Source organism: Oncorhynchus tshawytscha, linkage group LG15, assembly GCF_018296145.1.
Source record: "Oncorhynchus tshawytscha isolate Ot180627B linkage group LG15, Otsh_v2.0, whole genome shotgun sequence".
NCBI lineage: Eukaryota > Metazoa > Chordata > Actinopteri > Salmoniformes > Salmonidae > Oncorhynchus > Oncorhynchus tshawytscha.
Window position 1 is genome coordinate 5,947,918 of NC_056443.1, and position 26,777 is coordinate 5,974,694.

The 26,777-nt window shown below is 40.5% G+C and overlaps 3 protein-coding genes across 3 annotated transcripts; 2 read left to right on the forward strand and 1 right to left on the reverse strand.

The window, feature by feature from the left end:
• Positions 1-8,460: 8,460 nt before the first annotated feature.
• On the forward strand, positions 8,461-12,136 carry LOC112214217 (V-type proton ATPase subunit E 1). The gene is made up of 10 exons (XM_024372812.2): positions 8,461-8,583; positions 8,676-8,735; positions 9,399-9,464; positions 9,770-9,879; positions 10,150-10,216; positions 10,340-10,429; positions 10,839-10,907; positions 11,008-11,102; positions 11,277-11,364; positions 11,635-12,136. The coding sequence occupies exons 2-10, from the start codon at positions 8,703-8,705 to the stop codon at positions 11,695-11,697; spliced, it is 681 nt and encodes a 226-aa protein (XP_024228580.1). The 5' UTR covers positions 8,461-8,583; positions 8,676-8,702; the 3' UTR covers positions 11,698-12,136.
• Positions 12,137-12,288: 152 nt separating this feature from the next.
• ada2b (adenosine deaminase 2b) lies at positions 12,289-16,254 on the forward strand. The gene is made up of 10 exons (XM_024372810.2): positions 12,289-12,629; positions 13,255-13,645; positions 13,766-13,985; positions 14,096-14,306; positions 14,462-14,589; positions 14,708-14,798; positions 14,959-15,067; positions 15,204-15,361; positions 15,564-15,766; positions 16,012-16,254. The coding sequence occupies exons 2-10, from the start codon at positions 13,270-13,272 to the stop codon at positions 16,109-16,111; spliced, it is 1,596 nt and encodes a 531-aa protein (XP_024228578.1). The 5' UTR covers positions 12,289-12,629; positions 13,255-13,269; the 3' UTR covers positions 16,112-16,254.
• Positions 16,255-16,531: 277 nt separating this feature from the next.
• LOC112214212 (probable polypeptide N-acetylgalactosaminyltransferase 8) lies at positions 16,532-21,412 on the reverse strand. The gene is made up of 11 exons (XM_024372808.2): positions 20,762-21,412; positions 19,559-19,805; positions 19,159-19,325; positions 18,844-19,027; positions 18,564-18,761; positions 18,246-18,360; positions 17,887-18,072; positions 17,500-17,637; positions 17,164-17,259; positions 16,846-17,010; positions 16,532-16,673 (listed from the first exon to the last, which is right to left on the reverse strand). Exons 1-11 carry the CDS (start codon positions 20,955-20,957, stop codon positions 16,539-16,541), a joined length of 1,827 nt encoding a protein of 608 aa, XP_024228576.1. The 5' UTR covers positions 20,958-21,412; the 3' UTR covers positions 16,532-16,538.
• Positions 21,413-26,777: the final 5,365 nt, after the last annotated feature.

Here is a 26,777-nt window from a genome sequence, read left to right on the forward strand (position 1 = left end):
CAAAACATTACAATTAGAAAAATACAGTCCATTCGAAAAGTATTCAGACCCCTTGACTTTTTCAACATGTTGTAATGTTAAAATCTATTTCTAAATAGTTTTTCCCCCTCATCAATCTACACACAATACCCCATAATAAGCAAAAACAGCTTTTTAGAAATGTTTGCTAATTTATATTTAAAAAAATGAAATATCACATTTACATAAGTATTCAGACCCTTTACTCAGTACTTTGTTGAAGCACCTTTGGCAGCAATTACAGCCTCAAGAACCTCTCAAGCTCTGTCAGGTTGGATGGGGAGTGTCGCTGGGCAGCTATTTTCAGGCCTCTCCAAAGATGTTTGATCTGGTTTAAGTCCATGCATTAGCTCGGCCACTTACAGTGGCTTGCGAAAGTATTCACTTCCCTTGGCATTTTTCCTATTTTGTTGCCTTACAACCTGGAATTAAAATTGATTTTTGAGGGGTTTGTATCATTTGATTTACACAACATGCCTACCACTTTGAAGATGCAAAATATTTTTTATTGTGAAACAAACAAGAAATAAAACCAAAAAATTGAAAACTTGAGCGTGCATATCTATTCACCCCCCCAAAGTCATTACTTTGTTGAGCCACCTTTTGCAGCAATTACAGCTGCAAGTCTCTTGGGGTATGTCTCTATAAGCTCTATTTTTGCCCATTCTTCAAGGCAAAACTGCTCCAGCTCCTTCAAGTTGTATGGGTTCCGCTGGTGTACAGCAATCTTTAAGTCATACCACAGATTCTCAATTGGATTGAGGTCTGGGCTTTTACTAGGCCATTCCAAGACATTTAAATGTTTCCCCTTAAACCACTCGAGTGTTGCTTTAGCAGTATGCTTAGGGTCATTGTCTTGCTGGAAGGTGAAGCTTCGCCCCAGTCTCAAATCTCTGGAAGAATGAAACAGGTTTCCCTCAAGAATTTCCCTGTATTTAGCGCCATCCATCATTCCTTCAATTCTGACCAGTTTCCCAGTCCCTGCCGATGAAAAACATCCCCACAGCATGATGCTGCCACCACCATGCTTCACTGTGGGGATGGTGTTCTCGGGGTGATGAGAGGTGTTGGGTTTGCACCAGACATAGCATTTTCCTTGATGACCAAAAAGCTACATTTTAGTCTCATCTGACCAGAGTACCTTCTTTCATATGTTTGGGGAGTCTCCCACATGACTTTTGGTGAACACCAATCATATTTTCTTGTTTTTTTCTTTAAGCAATGGCTTTTTTCTTGCTACTCTTGCGTAAAGCCCAGCTCTGTGGAGTGTACAGCTTAAAGTGGTCCTATGGACACATACTCCAATCTCTGCTGAGGAGCTTTACAGCTTCTTCAGGGTTATCTTTGGTCTCTTTGTTGCCTCTCTGATTAATGCCCTCCTTGCATGGCCTGTGGGTTTTGGTGGGTGGCCCTCTCTTGGAAGGTTTGTTGTGGTGCCATATTCTTTCAATTTTTTAATAATGGATTATTAAAAAATTGTGGGATGATCAAAGTTTCAGATATTTTTAATACCCAACCCTGATCTGTACTTCTCCACAACTTTGTCCCTGACCTGTTTGGAGAGCTCCTTGGTCTTCATAGTGCCACTTGTTTGGTGGTGCCCCTTGCTTAGTGGCGTTGCAGACTCTGGGGCCTTTCAGAACAGGTGTATATATACTGAGATCATGTGACAGATCATGTGACACTTAGCTTGCACACAGGTGGACTTCTGAAGGTAACTGGTTGAACCAGATCTTATTTAGAGCCTTCATAGCAAAGGGGGTGAATACATATGCACACACCACTTTTCCATTGTTTTTAATTTTTTAATTAAAAAAATTTTACTTCACCAATTTAGACTATTTTGTGTATGTTCATTACATGAAATCCAAATAAAAATCAATTTAAATTACAGGTTTCAATGCAACAAAATAGTGAATACTTTTGCAAGGCACTGTAAGGACATTCAGGGACTTGTACCGAAGCCACTCCTGCGTTGTCTTGGCTGTGTGCTTAGGGTTGTTGTCCTGTTGGACGGTGAACCTTTGCCCCAGTCTGAGGTCCTGCCCGCTCTGGAGCAGGTTTTCATCCAGGATCTCTCTGTACTTTGCTCCGTTCATCTTTGCCTCGACCCTGGCTAGTCTCCCAGTCCCTGCCGCTGAAAAACATCCCCACAGCATGATTCTGCCACCAATATGCTTCACCTTCGGGACGGTGCCAGGTTTCCTTCAGACGTGACTCTTGGCATTCAGGAAAAAGAGTTCAATCTTGGTTTCATCAGTCCAGAGAATCTTGTTTCTCGTGGTCTGAGAGTCTTTAGGTGCCTTTTTGCAAACTCCAAGCAGGCTATCATGTGCCTTTTATTGAGGAGTGGCTTCCGTCTGGCCACTCTACAATAAAGGCCTGATTGGTGGAGTACTGCAGAGATGGTTATCCTGCTGGAAGGTTCTCCCATCTCTACAGAGGAACTCTAGAGCTCTGTCAGAGTGACCTTTGGGGTCCTTGGTCACCTCCCTGACCAAGGCCATTCTCCCCCGATTGCTCAGTTTGGAATGGCAGCCAGCTCTCGGAAGAGTCTTGCTGATTCCAAACTTCTTCCATTTAAGAATGATGGAGGCCACTGTGTTCTTGGTGACCTTCAATGCTGCAGAATTATTTTGGTACCCTTCCCCAGATCTGTGCCTCGACACAATCCTGTCTCGGAGCTCTACGGACAATTCCTTCGACCTCATGGCTTGGTTTTTGCTCTGACATGCACTGTCAACTGTGGGACTTTATATAGACAGGTGTATGCATTTCCAAATCATGTCCAATCAATTGTATTTACCACAGGCGGACTCCAAACAAGCTGTAGAAACATCTCAAGGATGATCAATGGAAACAAGATGCACCTGAACTCAAAATTCAGGTCTCGTAGCAAAGGGTCTGAATACTTACGTAAATAACGTATTTGTCATTATGGGGTATTGTGTGTAGAATGTTTTTTAAATCCATTTTAGATTGTGGCAGCACTCTTCATCCTTCATTGTACCTTTGTCTTTCAGTCCATCCTTTCTATTCAAATGTCACTGTATGTATTTGTTCATTCCTTGTATATTGAGATGGAATGCATTTGTCCATCATTGAGTGACCCAGATTAATCATTGTGCATGCGTGTAATCTCATCCCAGGCACAGAGTCAAAACACTGAGATCAAGTCAGAGCCATTTATTACATAATGAATAAGCATAGAACCACAGTGACAGAGGACATTTATATCGGTCACCTTTATCCATGTTTACGATAAATATTTCCTGATTTGATCAATATTGAATGATCAAACAGCTCATGCACTTGTGCCGTGCTACTTGTGTTCCTCTGCACAGTTACAGAACGCATTGTGTGTTTGTCCTGAGATCGACTGTCTCTGAGAGGCACATCAGCAGAGACCGTGGATTAAATATCTGTCAGCTAAACCTGAGTGCAAGCTGTTTGGGTGGGGGAATCATTTTAAATACCTAGAATATCTATACATTGGACCTAGTGTTTGCAGTGCACCCAACAAGAAGCACACTTGTGTAATAGTTGAGTCATTTTATGAAAATCATCACTGATGGCACCAGCCTCCACACATCTGGAACTCATGTCATTACAGGAAAAACAAATTCTCATCAGTCCAAAGTCACGTTTCCAAGTAGCCACTAATTTCTTACAACCCTACCCTATTTCCCATCATTCCCAAACTGTTTAGCTTGGAAGAGTGAGCCATGGAATAGAAGTCACATAACCTTCAGCATGTGACAAATGCAGTGACTAACCAGCTGTCATGTGACCAGTGCAGCATGCCGAGAAAGCTGCCCTCTCTCTAACATCGAGGCCTGCCAGGTGTATGTTACTAGGCATTTTGGCACAAGGGGAAGCGGTGACATGGTGATCACGCTCTCCCTGCAAGGCACAGAGCAGGCTTATAGGCAGATATCCACAAACTTGTTTATGTGGAATGGTACTGTACAGTACCTGTTCTGAAGCATATTAATTGCTTAGTCTGTCCAACAAGACTCATTCACGTATTACCCTCTTTTAGTTCTAGGTTTCCCAATGAGCCACCCCCTGACAATGGCTTTTAACCCCCACAGAGTTTAATTAAAACGAATCCCTATAATGTGGAGTCCTACTCCTTTCCAGACCTGGATTCAATTACAATTTGAAATCTTTCAGATACATTTAGTGTTTGGCCTAGTCTGTCTGGAGTGCCAGATAGATGGGGTTTGCACTTCTTTTGTGACTATTATATTGGTTCCATTGTGCCAGGCAAGTTCAATCAAACCCAGATAAAGTATTTGAAATGATTTTGAACCCAGGTTTGTTCTCTTCCCAATAGTATCAGATACCCATGGTAGTGATGTCAGAGACTCATGGTCATGATATCAGAGCCCCAGAGATAAAAGGTCAGTCTGAATGTCAGACAGAGGAAACCACACATTCTCAGCCCCTCATGAACCATCTGATGATCTTATCCGATTGGATTTCTAGAAACAGACACATGACAACAGACACGCACATGCACACACAAACATACACACAGGGACGTACGGACACAGACACACACACTTGAGGATAGGCTGCACATAAGGCTAGTTTTTTCCGATGTCAATGACAAGTTAGCTGGACACAAGACTTCGGACATAATCCTGTCCCTGTTGATTTAATTAGTAACTAATGACAACCACCAAACAACACCCGGAGAAACAGACTTCTTTATGTTGACAGGTGGTACACAAGGTTAAAACCTCTTGGAGTTGTGCCCTTCATAACATCAAAGAGCTCCATGATGGCTGATATAGACACCTTCTATATTGGTTTAACAAAGCAAGCTTTTACAAGGCCCTCTCCCCTCAACTACATATATTACTACTACGTGTGTGTACTATTATGTACTACTAATACAACCACAGTACTATACACTATACTATAGGTACCCTCCTGTAGATGTTTCGCTGCAACCCAAGTTGTAACTAACTTGATTCATCATATCAACCAGCGAATTATTCGATTGAGGTGCGCTCGATCACGGTTGGAATAAAAACCTACAGGATGGTAGCTTTCAAAGAACAGGGTTGGAGAGCCGTGCCCTGAAACAACAACAAGATATCCTGTGATGCGGCCTTGCATTCCATGAAATAAGATCAGAGTAAATTAAGTGTGTTTCTTACCTGGCTCCTCTCTGTAAAGTGTTGAAAGTCGTAGGCGAGAGAGAGATGTTGAAATAGAGTAAGAGACGTGCACTCGGACAGAAAGTCAGGGCTGAGGACACAGCGACAGAGAGGGTGACATACACGCTGTAGTTAGCAATGGACTACCAGCTGCTCCACAGAACACAGGAGCCCCCCTCCCTCCCTCCCTCCCTCTCTATCTCTATCTCACTCTTCCAGTCTCTCTCTTTCTTCATCCCCTGTCCAGTGCCCAGACTATGACGTAACAGTTGGCTACAATGTGGCCATGCATGTTTTATGGAGGGAAGAAATAAATATATTCCATTTGTAAAAGACTGCTATAGAATTGCAGCATGCAAAGTGATTGAATACTTCATCATTGTGCTAGCTTGGTAAAATAGCTCTGCCTTCTATTATGCCTACTGTCTTGCACTGGGCAGACATAACTAGCTGTAAGTCAGTAAAAAACCTCTGAGTGACATAATAATTAACAGTACAGAGGAGGCAGAGGTTAGAGCTGTCACAGGCAGTTGGCCAAAGTTTTCTGACACACTTCCAGATGGCAGACAGTCATTCACTGTGCTGTCGAAGGAAAGAATGCAGACTGAGTCAAAACCAGAATAGAAACTCTGTGCTATTTTTACGGAATTCCTCTAACCCTCTAGTGTCATCTACTGGCAAGGCCCATATATGGTCTGCAGCACCATGGTCTGCATCATTGACTACATAGTCAGTCTGCACAGACAATTTATTTCTGAGGATTATTACAAAAATACTTTAAATAAATGTTGACCAGAGAAGGCTGATGGGAGGAGCTACAGGAGGATGGGCTCATTGTAATGGATGGAATGGAATAAATGGGACAGAGTCAAACATGTGTTTTCCATATGTTTGATATTGTTCCTTTTATTCCATTCCAGCCATTACAATGAGCCAATCCTCCTATAGCTCCTCCCACCAGTCTTCTCTGATGTTGACATTATCCGCAACTGATTTCCTTCTAATTAAAATATTAACATTTGAGAAAGATATTCAGTGAGAAGTCCGTGTTTGACAGCTTTAATTAATTTAATACAAGCATTCAGAAAGTATTCATACCCCATGACCACATTTTGTTGTTACAGCCTGAATTCAAAATGGATTAAATATATATTTTTCTCTCACCCATTTACATACAATATCCCATAAAGACAAAGTGAAAACAGGTTTTTTGACATTTTTGCAAATGTATTGATGATGAAATATAGAAATATCTCATTTACATTAGTATTCAAACCCTAAGTCAATACATGTTACAATCACCTTTGGCAGCGATTACAGCTGGGAGTCTTTCTGGGTAAGTCTCTAAGAGCTTTGCACACCTGAATTGTACACTATTTGAGAATTATTACTTTAAAAATTCTTTAAGCTCTGTCAAGTTGTTTGTTGATCATTGCTAGACAGCCATTTTCAGGTCTTGCCATAGATTTTCAAGCCGATTGTCACGCCCTGACCTTAGAGATCCCTGTTTATTCTCTATATTTTGGTTAGGTCAGGGTGTGACTAGGGTGGGTACTCTAGTTTTTGTATATCTATGTTTTCTTTTTCTTTGTTAGCCTAGTATGGTTCCCAATCAGAGGCAGCTGCCTATCGTTGTCTCTGATTGGGGATCATACTTAGGCAGCCCTTTTACCCACCTTCAGTTGTGGGATCTTGTCTTTGTTTGGTTGCATCTATTTTGCATGACGAAGCTTTTCTTTCGTTGTATTGTTTATTGTTCTTTTTCTTCTGGTTCACACTTTAAATAAATATGATGAACCCAAATCACGCTGCGCCTTCGTCTACCCTTAACGACGAACGTTACACCGATTTAAGTCAAAACTAGCAACTCCAGTGTATATTAGGCCTTGTGTTTTTTTTACATTTTTTTTTTACCTGTGCTTAGCTCTATTTTGTTTTTGTTTTATCCTAAAAAGCTCCCAAGTCCTTGCTGATGACAGGCATACCATAACATGATGCAGCCACCACCATGCTTGAAAATATGAATAGTATTTAGGGATGTGTTGTGTTGGATTTGCCCGTAACATAAAGCTTTGTATTCAGGACATAATGTTATTTTCTTTGCAGTTTTACTTGAGTGCCTTATTGCAAACATGATGCAATGTTTTATATATATTATATAGAATATTTTTATTCTGTACATGCTTCCTTCTTTTCACTCTGTCATTTAGGTTAGTACTGTGTTAGAAACTACAATATTGATCCATCTACAGTTTTCTCCTGTCACAGCCATTAAACTCTTAATAGTTTTAAAGTCACCATTGGCCTTGTGGTGAAATCCCTGAGCGGTTTCCTTCCTCTCCGGCAATTGAGTTAGGAAGGACGCCTGTATCTTTGTAGTGACTGGGTGTAATGATACACCATCCAAAGTTTAAATAATAACTTCACTTTGCTCAAAGAGATATTAAATGTCTGTTTTTTAAATACCCATCTACCAATAGGTGCCCTTCTGTGCGAGGCATTGGAAAACCTCCCTGGTATTTGTGGAATCTGTGTTTGAAATTCACTGCTCGGCTGAGGGACATTACAGATAACTGTATGTGTGGGATATAGAGATTAGGTAGTCATTCAAAAATCCTGTTAAACACTATTATTGCACACAGAGTGAGTCCATGCAATTTATTATGTAACTTGTTAAGCAAATGTTTACTCCTCAACTTATTTAGCCTTACAAAACAAAGGGGTTGAATACTTACTTTAAAGTATAACTTAAGACATTTTTGGGGGTATCTGTACTTTACTTTACTATTTATATTTTTGACTACTTTTACTTCACTACATTCATGAAGAAAATAATGTAACTTTTTAATCCATAAATTTTCCCTGAGACCCAAATGTACTTATTACATTTTGAATGCTTAGCAGGACAGGAAACTTGTCAAATTCAGGCACTTATCAAGATAGTCTCCCTGGTCATCCCGACTGCCTCTGATCTGGCAGACTCGCTAAACATACACAAATGCTTTATTTGTAAATTATGGTGGTGTCGGAGTGTAAAAGAAAATGATGGCGTCTACTTTTACTCAAGTAGTATTTTACTGGGTGACTCACTTTTTCTTGAGTAATTTTCTATTAAGGTATCTTTACTTTTACTCAAGTATGACAATTGTGTACTTTTTCCAACACTGTTTATTATATATTTTACAAATGTATCCACTGCACTCACTCGTTTTTGTAAATATATAATATATCCCCTTAACCCAACGTAGCATACAGTATCCGTCGTCACACATTTTAATGGTGGGTGAGACCGGAAGTAAACATCATGTGACGTTGAAAATCAGATGATCAAGTGTAGACATCTTTAGTCACGACTACAACGGTTAATTCATACATTCCTGGCTGTATTTCTCTGGTAATTAATTGATACATCGCACTAAAGGATTTACAATATTTTAAAGCATGTTGCATTTATTGTATTGAAATCACGGTGTTTATATTTTCAAGGAAACAAGATCCTAGACTGCTGCAACCATGGCGCTCAGCGATGCCGACGTTCAGAAGCAGGTACATTGCAATTACAGCCTTTTAACCTTCACCCGTCTATCCATCTGCTGCTCAATTTAGGCCTTTTTTCTTTCTTATCATAAATTATGGCAACTGTATATTTGTAAGGAGCAGAATTGTGATTGTATCATCCCAAGGTTGTCATTGAAAAAAATCTGAAATACTACTAAAATACAATCACAATGTCTAGTATGATTTAGACATCTAATTGCACAATACATTTACTCAGTGCGGTATTTGTGAGGGAGAGATGCAATATATGGTCATATGATGGTAAAACCCATGGTCAGCTGAGGAGTCCTATGTCCAGTTGTCTTATCTCGCCAACCCTTATCATGCACTGTATATAAAGTAGAATTGATTAGGAGGCTTCATAATTACAGTTCCCTCTGTAGTTTATGGTTTAGAAACATGTTTTGTTAGATGAACATTACGTGGAAAATTATGGAACAGAAATGTAAGCTATACACCAGGCAGACACATTCCACACCACATGGTGGAACCAAAAGAGACAAGTTAATTAATGTACAGAGTAATGAAGCTTTTTAAGTCAGCCTCTTGACTCTCTTCAGCATGAAATATGACTTGGAAAGCATGCCTAATGTGGTGAGTCTTTTACTGTCAACACACCTCTAATTCCCACTGTTTTTTCCCACTGTATAGATCAAACACATGATGGCCTTCATTGAGCAGGAGGCCAATGAGAAGGCAGAGGAAATTGATGCCAAGGTACAGTGCTTATTCACAAGTGACTGGCATAGTTCAGCGCACACACACATTTTGTGTGTTTTCAACAAATAAAAACTCAAAAGGTTTGCATAGGTACATTCAACTGAAATAAAAAGGTATGATCCCTCCTCTAAGACATAATCAGAATTTACTAAATTAAATCAATCATTTTAGTTGTACCTTTAACTGTTCTACTGGTTCAATGCTTCTTAAAATGTATCCTCAATAGTGAGGAATGACCCTACCATCAAAAAGACAGGGCCTCTTCATTGCATGCTCTGAGTGACAAGTGTCTCCCCCTGCAGGCGGAAGAGGAGTTCAACATCGAGAAGGGCCGTCTGGTGCAGACCCAGAGGTTGAAGATCATGGAGTATTACGAGAAGAAAGAGAAGCAGATCGAGCAGCAGAAGAAAATGTTAGTCACTCTTTTTCTTTACAGCTCAGGCAGTGTTGCTGCTAGTCTCTCAGCTCCCTCAGAGACTTCCTCAATCTCATCTTTCTCTAAAGAGGAATCTGTCTGACACACAACTTCCTTTAAGTCTTTTATATTCTAAATTTGAAGTCACATCCAACAGCTCATTCATTATAAGAAGCACAGTATATGTGCTATGGCTTACACCTGGTTGGACTTGTGATGTGGTCCTGTGCCACAGCCTCTTGTTTACTTACCTCTCTTCCTCTACAGTCAAATGTCTAACCTGATGAACCAGGCTCGTCTGAAGGTGTTAAAGGCTCGCGACGACATGATTTCAGTAAGTTTAATTGGTCTTGGCTGGCATATTATTTTGTTCAAACACAGCCAGAGGCATGATGTTCTGCTACAGCAATGCATTCCATGTAAATAATAGGCTAACCCTCTCAATGTGTGTCCTCAGGAAATGTTGAGCGAGGCGCGTCAACGGCTGGCCAACGTAGCCAAGGACCCAGCCAGGTACCCAGCACTGATGGACGGGCTGGTTCTGCAGGTGAGGCCTTTTTTAAAATAATGCACTGCCACAGTTTTAGTGTTTTATTAGGATTCCCATTAGCTATTGCTAAAGCATCAGCTACTCTTGCTGGCGTCCGCACAGAACATAACACATGACATAATACTGAACATGAATCGACAAGAACCGCTGAAGGAGAACTACATGTGTGGAAAATAAGACCAACAGAACTTAAAAAGGTCCTGTACTGGAACAACGCTGAGAGAAACAGAGATAACTATTACTTTAGGCCTACATTCATATGTTACATTCAGTATAGTTGATCAGTTATACAGTCCTGCATACATAGGCCTGCATGTTATTTAGGTCAAAGGCGTTGTGCGGTGAGTTTTTGATTTGATTTAAAGCAAATGTTTTTAATGTTTGTTGCTCTGTTGTTTAATATTAGGGTTTCTATCAGCTTCTTGAGACCAAAGTGACCATCCGCTGTCGTAAACAGGACCTGCAGGTGCTTAAGGTCAGAATGATCCTTTTCACTCTAACAGTTCAATGTTGTTCAAGTGTATTTCCTTTTATACCGGGTTGATGCATGATTCATATGTTTTATTCCTATTCAGGCGGCTATCCAGAAGACCATTCCCGTCTATAAAGCAGCAGTGAAGAACAATATTGAGGTTCGCATCGACCAGGACAACTTCCTGTCCCCAGACATGTAAGAGGACAGTCCCTTGTCTCAATGTGAACCCATTCATTTCAAATAGGTTTTTACTTTGAATTAGTATTGATTGATTAACACATCATTGAAAAAAATGTCTTCTGTGGTCTTTCTAAGGTGTCAGTCAAGGGTTCATGAGTTAATTCAAAGTTGTTTGTATGTCTCCTTCAGTTCAGGAGGTATTGAAATCTACAACGCTGATGGGAAGATCAAGGTGTCCAACACCCTAGAGAGCAGACTGGACCTCATGGCTCAGCAGGTAAGGGCACAGGGACAGTCTCACAGGAACTATAATGGCACTATGAACAGCTAGCACATCTAGTTCATTGACAGTTGTCCTATAAACAACCAACAGTGTGAATATCCTCGCATAAAGCTATCGGCTTACCATCATTCTTTAGATGTATACACTGTGTGAAGTTTTGCACATGATTGTACTGCAAATTCTCAGATGTAGTTTAGTCCCTTACTCTGTGGTTTTTCATGAGGTTCAGCTTGGCACTAATCCAGTGTCTGTCTTTCTGCTCAGATGATGCCTGAGATTCGAGTGGCTCTCTTTGGTCAGAACCAGAACCGCAAGTTTTTGGACTGAGTGTCTCCATCCATCGTCTTGAAGAGGAGTTATTTATTTTTGTTGTGTGAAAGATACCATTCCTGTGTCTGTGAGAAGAATTCCAAAAACACAGTTACAAATGGAAAAGACACCATTTGTTGTTTTGTCATGTATTGTTGTATTTCTTTGATATCTTGGGACAGTATAAAAGTTTAACTTCATTGCAGATGTGAGTAGGGGGAGCAACTTTTGCACAGTGGTAATGGATCTGCTGCTCCCCCTGGGGATCTTGGTTTACACACCGCAGTCATCTTTATTATGATTGGCTGGACAGTAATAATTTCAGTCTGATTGGTTCAGGCTAATAACATCTTCCTCTCATGAAAAAATATAATAAAAAGTTGCATGGAGCATTGACTCACCCGTAGCTATTTGCTCCCATCTATCACAATTAAAATGAAGCGATGCTGGAAAAACATTGAAGACCAACTATGTCCTTATTGAATCCAATTAATTTATTGATGTAATGTCTGCTGTTGTATCATGAAACAGAAGGAAGGGTCAATATTTCCATCTGAAGAGGGTATCGTGAAAATATGTTATAAAGTATAAATCGATAGTATCTCTTGCCTGCTCTTTTTTGACCTACACATTTTTCACTTATCGTATCGTAATACAATGCATTTTTTGTCTGACAAAGGAGTTGCTCTATAGTCTCTTGTTATTTATTAAATTGAATCATCCATGGCCCCTCCAGAGAATCTCATGACATGTTACATTTTTGGGCTGCATTCTTCTGACTAGCAACAGCCATTAACTAAGTGGGTATAACACAATGGTATTGTGAGCCCGTCAAGTCAGACTAAATAGCATAGTACTGGGGTAGTTTATTGAGAAAGGTTTGCACACTTGAGAAGGAAAAAGTGAATAAGGAAAAGGGTAGAATTCTTTGCTTCTGTTGCTTTTCATTTGTAAGTATGCTTTATTTTATTAATGTAAACTTTGGTTGAATTCAATTGTCTGATTCAAATTGTATGATTATCTCAACATTCCTGTTCAGGGCTGTGTTTCATTGTTCTTAGAAATCCAATTTTATTTGTCACATACATGTGTATAGCAGATGTTATTGCGGGTGAAATACTTGTGTTTCCAGCTCCAACAGTGCAGTAACATCTAACAATACACACAATCTAAATTGAAGGAATATATAAATATTTGGAGGAGCAATGTCGGAGTGGTATAGATTAAGATACAGTAGAAAAGGATAGAATAACGTATATACATATGAGATGAGTAATGCAAAATATGTAAACGTTATTAAAGTGACTCGTATTCCTGGTTGTAAATGCTGGTGAGTTACCACCGCTCTGATATCCAAAAGTTCTTCCCGGCTGTATGTAATAACACAAAAGTCCTGGGCTAATAATGTAATAAATTATACGTAAAAAAGCAAAATACTGCTAAGTTTCCTAAGAGCTTGAAGCATGGCAGCCCTACCCGTCGGCACCATTTTCTCTAGTTGCATATGTTTGCAGTAGTACCCTGTGTTCTTAATTACAATCTCTGAAAAACTCTTTGTTCATTGTTGAATTAAAGCTAGTATTCAGTTGAATGAGTGGCCTCAAGAAGGATTTCCACAGCTGGTTCTTCCAACCTCCAATGACACTGCAGAACAAGGTGGTTTTGCCCTCTAGAGGGAGGTATACCATCACCCTCCAGTTGGCAGCTGTGATGTGCTGTGTGACGGTATGCGGCGGGACCCCTGACCCCCGTCAGAGGGAGACGATGATGCACCAGGAGGCCTCCAGACAGATAGGGGGTCGTGTGCATCTGACAGGTGCAGAACAGCGGCTCGACGCACACCTTCGCAAGCTAAAAGAACAAGAGATGGCTGTGGCCCAGTTCCCTCCTGCCTTTCACTTCTTCAAGGCACGGCCCCTCATCCATAAGAGTCCCATCTTTAGCCTGCTGCAAAGGATGCCCAAAGGTAAGACAAGTAATACAGTCCCACTGCCCTAGTGCAGCTGAGGAGCACCTTGGCTCACCTTATAAATATGTTTACCATCAATTTAACTGCATTTAGTACATTCTCGATACTGGGTCACAGGGGCAGCTCTCCACATCCACAGCTCATCCCTGGTGAGTGTTGATTGGCTGGTGAAGAACATCACATACAGGCCCCATTGTTACATCTGCTTCACATGGGGCAGGTCTGTACGGTTTGTCTTCTCTAGTCGCCGGCCCTTCCCTACCTGGGACTGCCTCTACTGGCAACTGTTGAAGACCTTGAGAGCCAACATGGTGGATCCTACAGACTTTGACTACAGGTATTCCACTATATCATTAGAGCCAAGCAATTCAAATAGGCGTCTTTGAATTAACACATGTAGTAGCAAAAAGAAGGGTAGTTTATTGTCTTTTTGGATGTTTTTTCCAGCTTGATGCAGAACCTCACTCTGTTCACTGAGGATCCAGACACTACCTACCCGAGCCAGGATGCAGTGTGGGAGAGGTTTGAGATGGCATTCGTGGCCATAGCTGGGCTGGTCACCTACGCTCCTGTGTTTAAAGACTTTCTCTACAAGGGCTTAGAACAGCTGTTTCATGACAACATCATGTACCTGGAACTAAGAACTGGACTATCAAGGGTTAGTACTGTGGGCCTTAATCGAAAGTATATTGGGCAATGCAGTGAGCTGGAATTACATGTTACCTAGGCTATATTAGATACCTAGATTTTTTTTCTCCCCCCAAGGGTTTTTGGTGATGTGTTTTGCCTGTTTTTATTCTGCACATCCTGCAGACATATGAGCTGGATGGAAGCATCCATGATAAAGCCTGGTCCCTGAGGACTTATCAGGAAGTCACTCAACAGTTTGTGGCTGAACACCCTAGCTTTCTGGGAGCTCGACTCATCATTTCCGTCCATAGGTACAGTACAGACAAATACTATTTATAAATCATTTCGGACACTATCTGTGCTTGATTGTGCTTGCCTGTTGCAATGGAAACAATAGAATGATTGGCACTGCCCTTGTGTGCACCTTAGGCTTCTAAGTGTGTCTGATGTTAAAGCAGCTGTAAAAGAGGCCATTCAGATGCAGAAGGATTTCCCAGAGTTTGTTGCAGGATTCGACCTGGTGAGAATTCTCTTGAGGGGTAGAACCAATCATTATGCCCACTCATTACTGAAAATAAATACACAAACAATTTCATGACTTAACACATTGACATAATTATTTATTACATTGCATCTATTCGACACACATCGCAAAATAAACTGTTCTTTTGTGGTTTTAGGTTGGCAGGGAGGACAGGGGAAGACCTCTCTGGTTCTTCAGGGAGGCCTTATCTCTACCTGCAGAGCTTGGAGTCACGCTGCCATACTTCTTTCATGCAGGAGAGACTGGTAAGCATAGGATGATTGATTTAAAACAATTGTGTAATTAACAAAAACAAATCCACGGTATATACATGTACACATTATTGTGATGCACTTATAGTATAACGTGTGTGTGTGTGTGTACGCATTCACACTTTTGCAGACCACGAGGGCACTGAAGTGGATGAAAACATTCTGGATGCCCTACTGTTCAACACCACACGTATTGGGCATGGGTATGCCTTGGCACACCACCCACTGGCAAAGGAGCTCTCCAGGAATGGAAACGTGGCCGTGGAAGTATGCCCCATCTCAAACCAGGTAAATGCCATATTGTCAGTACTCATCGTAGTACAACTAATTCCCATTGGTTAAATAAAAAAGCAGCACTGTAGGGTATTTCAGTTGGATGACAATAAAGGTAATCTTAACTGTAACTCTAGATATCTCTGTGTCAGTTGTCATTAGTCCATTGAGTTAAATCAGTGTTGACGTCCCTGAATCCCTGTGTGTCTATGACCAGGTGCTGAAGCTGGTGTCCGACCTAAGGAACCACCCTGCAGCTGTGCTGATGTCTGAGGGCCACCCCATGGTGGTCAGCTCTGATGACCCGTCCCTGTTTGGGACCACTGGGCTTTCCTATGACTTCTATGAGGTGTATGTGGGCATCGGTGGCTTGAGGGCTAACCTGGGCACTCTCAAGGAGCTGGCCATCAACTCCATAAGGTGAGGTCAAGAGTTGTTTCGAGAATTTAAATGTAATAGTATTTTATGTACCTTTCATGTATCTTTATGGTATTACCTCTGTTTGCTCTGGATAATAATTGTTTCATCTCTCATGACCGTTAACATAGCTAGCTTGCGTATGGGTGATTGGGTTCAGAGATTACCAACTGCTAAATTTGTAGTCATGAAAAGTATGTTTGACAAAGTTGTAGTTATATGTCCTAGTAACCACGACTCTACCATAGATATAGCTCATTGCCATCACAGTTGAAGGAGAGAGGGCTGGCCATGTGGCAGAGGACGTGGGATAAATTCATCTCTGAGAACTCATACAGTAATCCCTGAGCAGTCGAGGACGGGACTTCATCAAAGCCACAATGTCAACTCAGCTCTATATGATGTCAATGCAGACCTATATTCTATGACCCTCTGGTGAAAATCAACAGTGAATCAATAACAAACCACAAATGAGCGGAAAATACAGGAATCATGTTTATTCTTTCTTTGCATTTACATTCAGGACCAAGGAGAACACAGCTCAATAGCATTTCACATTATGTGAGGAATGTCCCCATGAAGCTATGTACAACCAAAGCTCACTAAGATTACACAGTCATCTCACTGCTGACCACTGCTGACCACCAGCTTTTCAAAGCATGATGATAATGATGTGTTCATAACAAAGTGGGAAGGTGGTAATTACCAGTTGATAATAACTCGTATAGTCCCGCTGTATTGTCTCTGGTACAGTAAGCCTAACTATCTCAGTGTATCAGAAGTCTTTAATCAGATTCTGTATGTTCCAGTGCTGCCCACTACACTCCTGAAGGATGAGCTGGTAGTAGGTGTCCTCCCCTGGGGCAATCTCCAGACATCTCTTTGTCTGTCTGTTCTGGATGGCTTTTCCCTGTAAAATACAACAAACATTCTACTGTACAGCATCCCACAATAAAAAACACTCAAATGTAAATTACAGTTCTTTTAGCCATGGTTTTGGGCATGTTGCCTTTAAAATTCACTGTGTTTCAATAAGCTTATTAGTATACATTTTCCTATTTACAGAGTGTTGTAATACTCACCTGTTGGAAGTCCCAGAGCATGTGGAATCCCTTCTGCTTGGCCACCTTGCACTCATACAGTCCTGGGGTTTGAGTGCCAGTGTCCACCAGACAGCGATTACTGTCGTACTTATGAGACCTAATGCCTCCAATGTAGATCTCCCTACTGGCTCGATAATAACAGTTCTGGACAGAGAGGATAGATATTTAGGCTTTTCTGAGTCTGTGCTATTGACAGTACTTTGCATTGTGATATGGGTTGAATCCCAAGTCTGCCATGGGATGAACCATATTATACATGTAGTTAACTACAAAATACAAAGCAATGATTGTACAAACCTGAGGACCATAATAATGGCATCCATATAAAATAGGTGTGTTCCCTGGAAATGGGCCTTGATCTATACAGACATCTGTCTTCTTGTCATTGACCAGCTGTTGATTTTATGGACAGAGATTAAACAGTTATAAAAGTGCAGATTATCATCCTGGTACAGTGTATATACATACAGTATAGATAATGAATGTGTTATGTCAAGTATGAATGTATTTACAAATAAAAAGTGGGTAGTGTCTTGGTCGCGTAGTTGAAATAATAGTATATAATAGAACAGCAGAGTGGACTGTGTGTGTGCCTGTGCGAAGAACAATGATACATGTTTCAGCATTACTCACAGCTCCATAACCAAGCAAGTCACCCAGGGGGTCTAACATGGGATACACGTTATCCAGATACCACTGGAAGGGTTTGCAGTTCAGCCTCTTTCTCAACTTCTTCCTCTCTGAAACATCCCCAATGTCTATGCCGTGATCCTGTGGTGAGAAAGAGGAAGATTTCTAAATCAGAAACACAGGCCATGTGAGCAATCCACCTATTATCCACCTACTTTTTTTACCCTCCAGATATTTACATAGATCATACTTCAATATCCTTATTGTGGCATTGAATAATGTAAACTTTTCAAACAAAGTGCTAATTCTGACTGTCTAGTCTTCTTTCAAGCTGCAATAACAGTGACAATTGTTATTCTATATTTTGGAACCCTTTTTCTTAGAGTGTACCTTCAGTGGGATGTTCCAGGCAATGTTGACATTCTGTTTGTAGTCATCCATCCAGACCTCAGCCACTCTCAGAGCATTCCTCTTCATTGTAATGCTCAGGTCGGGGAGATAGGGTTTATGGGCCCTCTCGATGTGGGCTATTTTAGAACAAGGTATGACCTCGACACTTCCACCACATAGCCACACCTCGACACATCAAACACCAAGAGAGAAGGAAGAGTTTATAGATATGGACTGAAGTGTCTGGATGTAGATTGGTTTGTTCAAACTGAATGACTCAAGAACAAAAAGTAATTCTGCAAACACAAGTCTGCTTTGATTTCAAACATTCATTTAGAAACTGTAGCAGAGGGGCTTACCCGGATACCCAGTTCAACATTTTCCCCTCCATAGATCTTCATACCACCATCCAGAGCACCAATTTCCCCAAAGAACAGGCGATCAACCACTAGTATGCCCATAATGGAGGGGCTCCTGACAAACATACAGTACAAATCATGGTCATTTCCACATTGGGAGAAGTGACATTCATTTAATGAATATATAACGCAAAATAATAATCCAGGTGTAAATATTAGGTATGATTTTCCTCCCAATGCTGTGCTTTCCTTATCGCCTATTCAAACAGATTTGTGAAACTGGACTATCATCCTATGATGAAATCACAACCAACTCACTTTCCTGGCTGTGACTCGTCTTTCAAGGCATACCACTCAGGTTTGAAGGGCTCGTACATACACCACAGGGCCCAGTCAAAGGTGTCTGCAGCAGGCCCATAACGTGTGACTGTCAAGTCATCGAAATGGACTTTGTCAAACACCGGTGTCAACACCAACGTGCGGTCCTCCTTTATCCGAGCTAACAGAGGCTCCGCCCTGTTCACACAAACACAGAGTCAAAACACCATGTTGAGGGGGGGATTCAAAACGTCTCACTGAGATATTTCATTTAGACTACCATTCCACATGGACCTCTATGTGGGCATCCAAGATGGCCACCACATCTCCTTCAGCTTCCCTCCACCCTGAGAGGCGGGCCTGTGTGAGACCGAGCTGCTCTTTGTGTCTCACTCTCTTCACCAGGCCTGGACGCTCTTCATGGATGAAGCTGATGTAGGCATCCAACTTCTCCTTTAGATCCTCTGTGAAAGCACACAATTGCAAATCAGTGATACACAACAAAAGTTGAAAGCCACACCTACGTTCAATCTATATGTTACCAAATATACCTTGAAATGTTTCTAAGAGGTGAGAAGAGACCAATTAGGCAAACCATTGGAGCTGTGGTCATCCACCAGTATAATGTCTTTGAGCAGGCGTTGGGGGGTCTTGTCTATGATGCTGCGTACAGCTCTCTTGATGATTGACAGGGCCTCGTCCAAGTAGATCAACACCACGCTGATGGTGGGCAGGTCATGGGGATACTGGTGCTTAGCACACCTAACAGGCACAACAAACACATTTGGTCCACCTCATATCATTCATTCACTTCACCAAAGCTGCTGCTTCACTCTTAAAGTTAGTCAATTTCAATGTCATTTGTCAAACTGCATTAAAAGTGCTGGAGATGGAATTGACCTCGGATGCAACAGACTGTGGTTAGAATTCAGAAGTCTTGAGTTAGACATAATTTGCTGTGTAGAGGTGGTGGAGGGATGAGGAAAATGATTTACTTAGGATCGCGAGTATCAGGGATTTCCCTGTTCAGGGGTAGTCTGTCACTCAGGAAGGCGTTGTATCCATACATCTGAAACAGCCCCTCTGCCTCTTTCTGCTCCTCCTCTGAGAGCTCATCACCCCAGCTTGTAAACAGAGCTGAGTTGGGGTACAACTTCTTCACCACCTTCCTCTCCCTCTTGACCTCGGGAGCCTTCACAGCCTGCCCCTCTTTCAGACTGATCCCATTGTTGATTGACTTCACTGTGGACAAACATGACAGCTGCTCATCAAACATAAATTAATTGGTTATTACTGAATAATTCAGATTGTTTAAGGCTGCTAAATCAATGAAATATAGGTGACTAGTTGAGCCACATGAGTCACTCCTTTTGATACTGTACAAACAAAGCATTAACTTATTTGCACGGTTTGCATTAGCTTTTTCAAAGTTGATTAATAAGACTTGATCTGCCTTGGAGGATTACCTTGACATAACTGTAAAAGTAAACATTGCGGAAAACTTTGGCACACAGACGTCGATAGAAAAATGTAACAAGTTTTGTGCAACAATCAACAGTATACAGGATTAAAGAACATTCTAAAATTATTATGGGCCATATTTGTTTGATTTGATCTAACCCTTTATCTGTTTATTAAACTATTTATTTAATTGAGAACAGATTCCCTTCTACAATCATCACTGGTTAGGAGCTTCAGTCACTATTTACATGTGTGTTTTTGAAAAAGGTGATTAACAATGTTTGATCTGCCTTGGAGAATTACCTTGAAGTAACTGATGTAAAAAAATATATTTGTATTTTTATAGTAAACGTGGTAAACTTTGGCACACAGAAGTTGGTAGATCAAAATGTACAAATGTTGTTCAGCAAGCAACAGTATACAGGATTAAAGAACAATCTAAAATTATTATGGGCATATTTTATTTCATCCTTTATTAGTTTATTTAAACCCTTTAATTAACTGGGTACAAATTCCCTTTTACAATAATCACTGTGAAGTGTGAAATAACTTTTTCTGGGATCAACTCTACATGTTGGTTTGGTCTAGATGCTAATGTGTTCTCAAATCCTCCCCTCTAAATCTGCCCTACTATCTAGAACAGTGGCAGACTGCAGTCCAGGTACAGTACGTGGACAGAGCTACTGCCAATTCCCTTCCAGGTAAGTCACAGTTAAATGAAGGATACTGAGACTCACCCAGCTTCTCGATGTGAGCCTCCATTTTCTCCAGCCTCTTGAGAATGTCCTGGCCCCTGGCCGATTCATTCTGATGGGCCCCCTGCAGTCTCTCCCCATGAGAATGAACCTCCCACTTAATGGATGTGATGTAGAGTATTCCAGCAGCCATGGCCAGCAAAGGGGCCAGCCCTCGAACCCAGCCTAGCCTCATCATCCCTCTGCGTGTGAGTGCTCAGCCTGGGGATACAGACAGGATAGCCTTCCTCTCTCACTCTCTCATTGAGATCCAGGCTCGCCTGAAAGGAGGGAGGGGTGATGTGAACAAAAGAGAAGAGCAGTTGCAGATAGTCAATCAAAAATATATTTTGTTTATTACAAGTTGCAACAGAGAGAAACCTCCAGGATAGAAGCAGAGAAAATGTCTAACTGGCCTTCTCTGGGAACACCTTTATATCCTAATCAGCGTACAAATGTTCTGTAAACACCAGTCCGATAGGCTTGTAGGAAGTCAAATCAGAAGGCAGTGACTTTGTCAGCAGCTACAGAATCACATTGTTTCACACAATATAATAATAATCAGTGTATCCTCTGTCCTTGTACTTCCAGTCTGGCGTCAACCTTATCAGCAGTTATGAGTTTAATCCATAACATACAGCCTCTAGTCTCGTGACCATCAACCCAAGTGTTACAAACAGAACACTGGAAATCACATGTATAACACAAACTCCAAACATACTAACATTTTTGTTGAGCCCTCTAATTTAAATATGAACCTTTGTCATCTTAAATATTCCCATTACACGTGAGGTGCACCATACCTGGCTGGCACTCAGTGGGTGTGAGTTTCTCGTCACTCTCCTCCCCTAGACCAGTGGACCTCTCCTTGCTGTCAATCACTCACTGTCCCTGGTCCTAGAGGTTTGGTCAATATGATAATTGGCAAAATGATGTGTAAATGTTTAAAACACAGGGCTTTTCAGAGGAAACATGCACTGAAGCAAACAGTCCCTTATATTTCTCTTAGGCCCATGAACGTGTTCCTTGTAACTTTATAGCCTTTAGTCCTTAAAAATATATCAACAATGATAAACTAGGTTATAATGAGATACATCAAACATACATACTTGCGCAGACCAGGTGGGCACTGAAGCGGATGAAAGAGAAGGGAAAGGGGGCCTGGAAGTTTGCGCCATCTCAAACTAGGTAAATACCACGTTGTCTGTCAGCACCTGTAATAATATAACTAATTCCCATTGATTCAATAAGAATCAGCACTGTAGGGTATTTCAGTTTGGGCACAATAAAGTTCCTCTTAACTTAACTAAAACTCCAGACACAGTCGCTACCCACTGGGCACACACTGGTTGAATCGTAATTTGCCAACGTATGATGACGTGGAATCAACGTGCAAAACCAGTGCGGTTTTCATCTAATTTCAACCAGCGTTGTAAACATTGAAATTAGGGTAAAACTTCAAACTAAATACATTGACTTAACCTGACTATCAGATTGTTACATCAATCTAATTTCAATATAATCATCAGAACTATTTATACGTTGAAATTACGTAGACAATTCCAGGTAGAAACATTTTTTATTTTATTTATCATATTCCGTTATATTGGGTGGTTGAAATTATATTGGTGGCCATCTTGGATGCCCACATAGAGGTCCATGAAATTAGAAATTTATATTTGATTATAAATTATTATATATTGATTATTGATTATATATTTACCTTGTTTCAATGCTGATAGTAAAATGCTATGTTTGAAGCAGCATCATTCTTTCAACATCATGCCATCAACCAAAATAAATAGGTATATTAAAATAAAATGTAAAGCCACATTGCAACTATTCTTGCCTGAACAGTGACTCCTACTGGAATATGTGACCCGTTTCAAGAAGCTAGGCGTATGTCATACGTCACTACATCACTACTTCAAAATGCATTTTTGGGGAGAAATGCATTCTGGAACATGTGAACTTTCAAATTCCTAAATAACAAAATTTTAAAGCATCTGTAAATACAGATAAAAATTGAAAAATGATAGTTGTTTTAGCCACAGAAAAACCCACTAGCTATGATTGGCTGAGATAATGGATTGGGCTGGATGTGCCGAGATATGAGTATGGTTTGGTCTGCCATGTAGCACCCTTCTGTCTATAACATGAGCTGCTCAGTATGTGGAGATAATCCTTGCTACCACAGCTTTTTTGAAAGATATAACGTTAGCCATGGAGAACTGCAAAAGTGTTGCTACTGCTCTCAACAACATTGCTAACCAGAATTTAGCAGGTGCTATCAACAAATATCAGTGTGAAAAATGTGTGATGGACTACTTTCTGCACACGGTCAGTGTGGACCAGAGTGACTTGACACAACAACGGGCCAAACAAGCTGTAGCTAGCTACAAAACAATCGGAAAAGACATGCTGCCATGAAGCGCTCATCCATGTATGAGCGCTTCATTAAGAGTCTAGTTACATTTTCAGATATTATACATATCAAATTTTGTCAGAAAGTTGTTTTCATTGCAAGTTAAAGCGTACTGTTAGATAGCTAGCAAACATTAGCTTGCTGGCTTGCTAGCCAACATTACGTGTATGATCTGTGTAGTAATATTATTAGTATCTGAGAAATCCATTTGCATTGCTAGTTATAGCCTAATGTTAGCTAGCTAACTAACATTGAACCTAGTTGGTTAGCTTTAGCTACCTGCAGATTCATACTCTAGTAATTAATGGCTAGCTATGACAATCCGTTTGTACTGTAACTATGGGTTGGGTTTATGGTTAATTGTTTATCTAGCTAACCAGCTAGCTACATGTCTTAACAAAAGACTCCACTTCACAAGAGAATGATTTCACGACCCATCAAGTTAGCCAGGTGTATCTGGGCGTGATTACGGCCATCTATTTTATATCATAAACATGTGTGGATGTCTAGACAATAGTGACTCATCCACTTAGCTAGGTGATAACCCATCATCTACTTAGCTAATTGATGACCTATCAATTTAGACAAGTGTCTGGGTAAGCATCATCTAATAATTATTAAATATTTGTACAATATTTTCATCTGGACACTTTAAAAGACAGATTAGGATATTGGCCAAGGACTAGAGAAAGTGTATTTTTACCTGGAGTTGTTCCTTATTGTAGGCTACTACTTAAATAACTTTTAGTCTTGAAATCTTTGGTTGTTTACTACACTACCTCTGTTTACACATGGCCTCACATGTGAATCCTTAAAAAGATTGGTGCGGCTAAGGCTTAAGAGGGTGTGAACGATGCTGAATAGGTGTAGACAAAGAAGAGCTCTCCAGTGGAACATTTCTTGGATCTTTTATTTCAGCTCATGAAACATGGGACCAACACTTTACATGTTGTGTTTATATTTTTGTTCAGTATACTTCTGAGGAACAGAAGAAGTGTGTGTTGGGTCTCACCCGATTTGAGAAGGTTGCTGTGTCATGCATTGCTCTTCTGAGCAGGGCACCTCTTAACTTCTTGGATATAGGGGGCGCTCTTTTAATTTATGGATAAAAAAACTTTCCCGTTTTAAACAAGATATTTTGTCATTATTGCGTAATCTCAGCTGCGTGTATTTTTCGTTTGCTTCGAGGAGAAACACAGCTGCCACGAATGATTTATCATCGAATAGATATGTGAAAAACACCTTGAGGATTGATTCTAAACAACGTTTCCCATGTTTCTGTCAATATTATGGAGTTAATTTGGTAAAAAGTTTGGCGTTGTAGAGACTGCATTTTCTGATTTTTTTTCTTAGCCAAACGTGATGAACAAAACGGAGCGATTTCTCCTACACAAATAATCTTTTTGGAAAAAATGAACATTTGCTATCTAACTGAGAGTCTCCTCATTGAAAACATCCAAAGTTCTTTAAAGGTAAATGATTTTATTTGAATGCTTTTCTTGTTTTTGTGAAAATGTTGCCTGCTGAATGCTAGGCTTAATGCTATGCTAGCTATCAATTCTCTTACACAAATGCTTGTATAGCTATGGTTGAAAAGCATATTTTGAAAATCTGAGATGACAGTGTTGTTAACAAAAGGCTAAGCTTGTGAGTGAATATATATTTTTTCATTTCATTTACGATTTTCATGAATAGTTAACATTGCGTTATGGTAATGAGCTTGAGGCTATAATTACGCTCCCGGATACGGGATTGCTCGACGCTAGAGGTTAATGTGAGGACAACTTTCAGCAGACAAAACATTACAAACAGCTAGCAGCAAAGTAAATTGGTCACGAAAGTCAGAAAAGCAATAAAATTAATCACTTACCTTTGATGATCTTCTTATGTTTGCACTCACGAGACTCCCAGTTACACAATAAATGTTTGTTTTGTTCCATTTATATCCAAAAACCTACATTTGGTTGGCGCGTTTTGTTTAGTAATCCACAGGCTCGTGCAGGTCACGACGGGCAGACGAAAATTCCAAATAGTATCCGTAAAGTTCCTAGAAACATGTCAAACGTTTTTTATAATCAATCCTCAGGTTGTTTTTACAGTAAATAATAGATGATATTTCAACCGGACGGTAGCCTTTTCAATAGGAGAGAGCGAGAAAAGGTCTCGCTCCAGGCACTTGCGCATGCACAAATCTGCAGACACCTAGCTATCCACTGACGTGATGTGATCATTCTCGCTAATTTTTCAGAATAAAAGCCTGAAACTATGTCTAAAGACTTCACACCCTGTGGAAGCCATAAGGAAAGGAATCTGGTTGATATCCCTTTAAATGGAGGATAGGCTTACAATGGAACAGAGTAGTTTCAGAAAAACAGCACTTCCGGGTTGGATTTTCCTCAGGTTTTCGCCTGCAATATCAATTCTGTTATACTCACAGACAATATGTTGACGGTTTTGGAAACTTTAGAGTGTTTTCTATCCTAATCTGCCAATTATATGCATATTCCATCTTCTTGGCCTGAGAAATAGGCAGTTTACTTTGGGAACATTTTTTATCCAAACATCAAAATACTGACCCCTTGCTTCAAGAGGTTTTAAGGAAGTACCTCTAACAACCGACTTTCATAGTGCTTAAGATGCATGTAGATGAAGAGTCACAAAAGTACCTCACCATCACTACCCACATGGGACTCTACAGATACCACCACTTGCCTTTTGGAATCATGTCGGCACCTGTCTTGTTCCAAAGGGCCATTGATCAGGTTTTGAGCGACCTCCCTAGGTCACAGTGCTACCTTGATGATATCCTTGGTACCGGAAAGGATGACGAGGAGCATCTGCTGAACCTTGAAAATTGTGGCAGGTATGACGGCAGGTAGCCTAGCGGTTAAGAGCGTTGGACCAATAACCAAAAGTTCGCTGGTTTGAATCTCCTAGCCGACTCAATGAAAAATTTGTGGACGTGCCTTTGAGCAAGACACTTACCCAATGTTCCCTCAAAAAAAAATGTTGCTCAAACTTCAACGTTGTGAAATGTTGTGCGCATGTTTACTGTGAACACTGAGGCTATACTCGCTTTAAGTTACAGTTTTAATAGTGGCCATGTAGGTTGCTGTGGCTATTTGATCATAATCATGGTAGGCCTACCAGAGTGGCCTACCATCAAAAACAATTTTTACATGGAAATAGCTTTTCTATCATTCAGCCTACAGTAGTAGCTAATGTGTGGTGTTCAATGTAGGTCTACATTCCATGATACTTTTGGAAAAAAACATGCAGGGCTTGACATTAATATTTTCATCCACTTGTCCTTCGGACAAGGAGGTGATTGAAAATGTTGTTATGTTGTTTGATGCAAGAAACACTTTACAAATATTACAGAGAATTAGACAAATTATGCTACCCTCTGCCTATTGGTTTCTTAGCTTATTCAAGCCTGTCTCAAAATACAACACTGCCCCTTTAAGACAAAAAACAGCTCTTTACCTGACTCGCATTTCAAAGATGTCTAGAAATGTATATGTTTTGTGCTCTTGTAGGAAGCAATCACTCCCATATTGCTGACTACAAATGGTCTATAACTGGGATAATAAC